The sequence below is a fragment of the Rhipicephalus microplus genome, chromosome X (genome assembly GCF_043290135.1).
Source record: "Rhipicephalus microplus isolate Deutch F79 chromosome X, USDA_Rmic, whole genome shotgun sequence".
NCBI lineage: Eukaryota > Metazoa > Arthropoda > Arachnida > Ixodida > Ixodidae > Rhipicephalus > Rhipicephalus microplus.
The window spans coordinates 343,341,823-343,347,016 of NC_134710.1; the positions used below are offsets into that span (position 1 = coordinate 343,341,823).

Here is a 5,194-nt window from a genome sequence, read left to right on the forward strand (position 1 = left end):
GCATAATTGTCCTAATATGACTTGTAACTTATGCTCATCATAGAGTCATGCTGCGCCATACCAATTTTGATACATATCCCATTATCTAGGGGAGTTAGCAGTCGCAGCTGGATAGATAGATAGACAGATAGATAGATAGATAGATAGATAGATAGATAGATAGATAGATAGATAGATAGATAGATAGATAGATAGATAGATAGATAGATAGATAGAAACGATCAAGGTATCCGAAGTCTGGTGAAAAATGCTTCGCCTTTGAAACCTTGAAGAGTTCACTTAGGTTAAAGCGCAGCGGGCACTACAAATATGCATTTCCGATGGAGGCGGAAATGTTGTAGGCCCGTGTACTCAGATTGGGGTGCACGTTAAAGAACTCCAGGTGGTAAAAATTTCCGGAGCCCTCCACTACGGCGTTTCTCATAATCAAATAGTGATTTTCAGACGTTAAACCCCACAAATCAATCAATGAACTACAAATATGACATATGTATTCATTGTGGTGAATAATTGTGTTGCCCACGTCCACAATATGTGGGGTTTAGAATACAGATATATATGGACCTGCAATCAAATAAACACTTTCCGCTAAAAATTATCGCAAGTTAATAGTTTAGCAAGCCACGATGATCGACGAAGTGTGCTGACCAATGGCAAAACGCACTTACGTAAGAGCAGTCTTGTGAATAGAGCTCGCAGCTTTTTCAACCCAAACAATAACTATGGTTTAAATATTGACTCCGTGCTATCATGGTTGGGTTTCCGAGTTCTTTACGCAGCCGTACTTCTCACACTACATCGATGATCAGCGTAGTGCAATGTCACGGACTTCTTTAGACGTTTTCATGTATTGCAGAATGTTCGCAGGTGAACGAATGAGACGTAACAAATAAATACAGAAGGATGCCAACGAGTTTATTTTTGTCAGACAACACATTACCGGGCTGATTAGAATGTGCCAATGAAGATCGACGCTGAAGATGCCAGCAACTTCTGATGCTCTGAAATAAAAGCAATTGAAGAATAAATAACGTATGACGATTCTTCGAAAAATGTTTTTGGAAGAGCGGTGCAGTCAATTTCTCACAACGCCACATGTACTGCAGAGACACTGAGACAAAGCGAAAGAAAACAACTGTGCTATAATGTCCTTATTCAAAACAAACAATAGTTTATGGTCAACTCATTTTACTTAAAACTGCAACATCGTTTACTCGCTGTGGCGTGACCTTTTTTGTTTTGTTTTTGTAAAAACGTGGTTTCTCAATCCCTTTGATGAAAATTGAGGAATTGCAATGTTTTTATATCACAATTTCAGAATCTTCATCTCTAATAGTTCTATATTTCATGTTACAAACCACAACTACGTCTTATTAAAAGCATCACGCAATCTTTCTCTACCACACGTGTACAAAAGCCTATGAGTGGTGCCCTGTGTTTCCCTCCTAATCCCCTGTCATTGTCTTCGTGTGCTTTTGCTGGCATTTTGCTTTGTTTTTCTTTATCGTAGATAAAATTTAAAACCTTTAAAAAGGCGATGCTCGAATACAATAACACCTATGTACGTGGGATCACAACATTCATATTGGCAAATTTATTGTGCACAAAACGTCAGTAACGATGCTAACGTGAACTCACCATTAATAAATGCCGAGGCCCACTGCTCCGACACCAGCAGCACCTCTGTGCGCAGCCTTGCCAAATCCAGCCTGGTGGCCAGCGGCGCCATTGCTGAACCCGGAAGATCCCTGCTTGTGACCTGCACCGAAGTTCTTGCTATGACTGGCAGAGAAGCCAGAACTGTGGCTGTATCCCGCGCTGTTCTTGAACGCATTAACGGAGCTTCGGGACACGCCACCAGCGAAGGCACCGGATCCCTGGTTGTGACCAGCTGCTCCACCTCGGTAACCCGACTGGTGGCCACCAGCAGTGGCGCCATATCCTGACTGGAAGCCACCACCTACTCCTTGTCCAAGACTGACGCCGTGTCCCAGACCGACACCGTGACCAACGCCTGCTCCAACTGCAACAGGGTTGCCGACAACGCCGAGACCCGGAGCACCAATGCCAGCTGCGTGACCTGCACCAGCTTCTACAAGGGCTGGGTTTCCGACAACGCCCAACCCAGCTGCTCGAACACCAGCACCATTACCAATGCCAGCTCCAACAATGCCAGGGTTTCCAACACCTCCCAGACCCACAGCTCCAACACCGCTGCCAACGAGTCCAGGAGCTACGCCAGCTCCGTATCCAGCTCCATAGCCGGTGCCACCTCCGCTTCCAACAAGTCCAGGAGCTACTCCGGCACCATATCCAGCTCCATAGCCGATGCCAACGAGTCCATGTGATACGCCAGCACCATATCCAGTTCCATAGCCGGCGCCACCCAGGCCCACGCCACCTAGAATACCACCACGGCCCTCAACGTCCTTTTCATTTGCTTTCTTGGTGTCTTCGGCGTAAGCGAGGCAAGCCACGAGGGCGAGAACTGCAATGCTTGTAAACTGAAAGTGGTGGGAAGAAACGTTTATATTTGCAACGTGGTTTTGAAGAACAGACTGAGACGCTGCAAAAAAAGAAAGCAAATACGACATGAAAAAAGGGATTATGTTTTCTAACCCTCACTAATGGTCAACTAAGACAACACATGCATATATGTTCCTAATAAAATATTGGCAGCGCAAACTCCTAATATTTCATTATGATTATGTCTCTATGTCTCGCGTCACTTTGTGCTCCCAATATTTTATATTAATATGTGCCAACTATCCCAAATATCGACCCTTCTACAACTCATACATAGTTGAAAATAAATTTTGAAGAGTGTAATTTACAAAAAGAAGTAGGTTATATGGAGTGCAATGAAAACTTGTGTTCATACTCGGTATAAACGTTGCTCACAGTTCAGATGATGCAGAGCCCAGTGACTTCGAAATTGAACGTGACAAGAGTAGCTGTCGTACACTTCTTCTCGTGAAATTTGTAGTTATTGTCAACATTTTATAAACCATGATAGCTTTAAGATCCCTAAGTAATACGAAAAATTATGCAGTTGACCTGGTATACAGAATAGTAACTTGCACTACAGCCGATAACTGCACTACACTGAAGTTTGAAATGGTGGCGATAAAGGCCACAAGGAGTCATGCAATTCTTTGGTGCTGAATCTATGCACAATACTGAAGAATGTAACCTAACCTTGCTCAATTTATCGTTTTTTTCAGTCTCTACTACAATATGAGAATAATAGGGAGCAGTGTGATATTACGAGCTGTAGACCCTGCTGCAGGAAAGTCATATATTTTCGCTCAACGCAAAATTTTCCTACATACACTGCAAGATCACAGAATCTCTTCTTCAAATTAACTTCACTGAGGATCCTGATGACTAAGGTCGGGGAGTTATTCTGCGACGAAAGCTGTTTCTTAATGAGGGATTTTTAGCAATCTGATATTTAGGTGTGGTTAGATGTGAGTGATTAGTGAGCCCTTAGAACTCCCAGAATTTTCAAGCAGTTCACTGAAGTACCCCTAGGTTATCAGGCGCCCCGCCGCGGTGGTCTAGTGGCTATGGTACTCGGCTGCTGACCCGCAGGGCGCGGGTTCGAATCCCGGCTGCGGCGGCTGCATTTCCGATGGAGGCGGAAATGTTGTAGGCCCGTGTGCTCAGATTTGGGTGCACGTTAAAGAACCCCAGGTGGTCTAAATTTCCGGAGCCCTCCACTACGGCGTCTCTCATAATCATGTAGTGGTTTTGGGACGTTAAACCCCACATATCAATCAATCTAGGTTATCAGGCACACATATTCTTCGTGACTGTTGGTTTGTCGCTGGTGTCTATAACGCAAGCATACAAATACAACACTAAAAAGACACGCTCATGCTCTCCGTGACTCAAAAACTACGATGACAATTTTTTTGTTCTGTATTTTTGTTTTGTAGTTTTTTTCTAGAAGTGAATATTTTTAAGGGTAGTACAAACGCTTATTATACAATTGTTGCAAATAAAAACGATTTAGTTAGTAATTTTCTACTGGAACCTAGTTAGAGAACTAACTTTTCAATGTCAACCTGAAAGAGATCATGCGACGGGCTACAAAACACTTGAACATCACTACAGGCACTTGGTCACTATGGAAAGCTAGCAGACGTAGCTTGCCCTTGTGACCGTGAACCTTAACCATAAAAGCACGTGCGCATTGGGGTGAAGGGTGAAGCGTAATAAGGCAACGACTCCGGCCTATTTATTGTTCAGTAAGCGCCATATCATCAGACATCTGAACAATCACTTCGATTGCCGGTCCTAACTAGAAATATATTGAGAAGTAGAACAAAGGAGTTGATTTTCAGGCCTTAATTGAAGTCCTGTCTCGTCATAAACAGCAAAAACATCCTTACCTTCATCTGAATATTTTGAATACCAGAGATGAGCCTCTTGTTTTCGTTACGCGTTAGGTGCTTTTTAGCGCGGAAAGGTGTTGTAGTCGCCCGTAAACTTCAGCCCAATTTATATATCTCCCGGGACCTAGCTGACGGAGCTGCAATCACGAGGAATAGGCGGTCTCTGCTGCACTTTCAGTAGGCAAGGTCTGGGAGAGGGGGCCGATGCCACCGGTTCCAACAGTCGCTCTGCGCCTTCTAAAAAACAACCATTCTAAGAAACAGCGGCCTTGTCCAGTTTCCCTGAAGGGTCTCATTAAGGAACTATAATGAAATATGTCGTCTTTTCACGGTGAAGATTTATATTCTCAAGCACCCTTGCCCTCTCAGCTTTCAAATGCGAAGTATTTATTAGTCATCTTTGGTAGCCTTCAGCGTATCTATCTATCTATCTATCTATCTATCTATCTATCTATCTATCTATCTATCTATCTATCTATCTATCTATCTATCTATCTATCTATCTATCTATCTATCTATCTATCTAACATGACTGTATGATGAGCATAAGTGACTACAAATAACATGAAAATAACATTATGTATGTCGTGAATGTCAGGATTTATGTGTCTTGGTCTTTCTGCTCATGTGCTTGTTTCGTTCACATGAGAGATTGCAAAACTGCTGTGGTGTAAGATCACTGCATGGTGAACATAAGTGACAGGTTTAATGTGGAAATCATGACATGCGTCTCATGTATGTCCTGATGTGACACCATACGCTCATGTTAGTCTCGCGATTGTTTCGCTAGCTTC

The 5,194-nt window shown here is 43.1% G+C and overlaps 1 protein-coding gene across 1 annotated transcript; it reads right to left on the reverse strand.

Moving 5' to 3' along the window:
- Positions 1 to 896: 896 nt before the first annotated feature.
- On the reverse strand, positions 897 to 4,554 carry LOC119162024 (uncharacterized). The gene is made up of 3 exons (XM_075879803.1): positions 4,398 to 4,554; positions 1,639 to 2,504; positions 897 to 1,001 (listed from the first exon to the last, which is right to left on the reverse strand). Exons 1-2 carry the CDS (start codon positions 4,401 to 4,403, stop codon positions 1,641 to 1,643), a joined length of 870 nt encoding a protein of 289 aa, XP_075735918.1. The 5' UTR covers positions 4,404 to 4,554; the 3' UTR covers positions 897 to 1,001; positions 1,639 to 1,640.
- Positions 4,555 to 5,194: the final 640 nt, after the last annotated feature.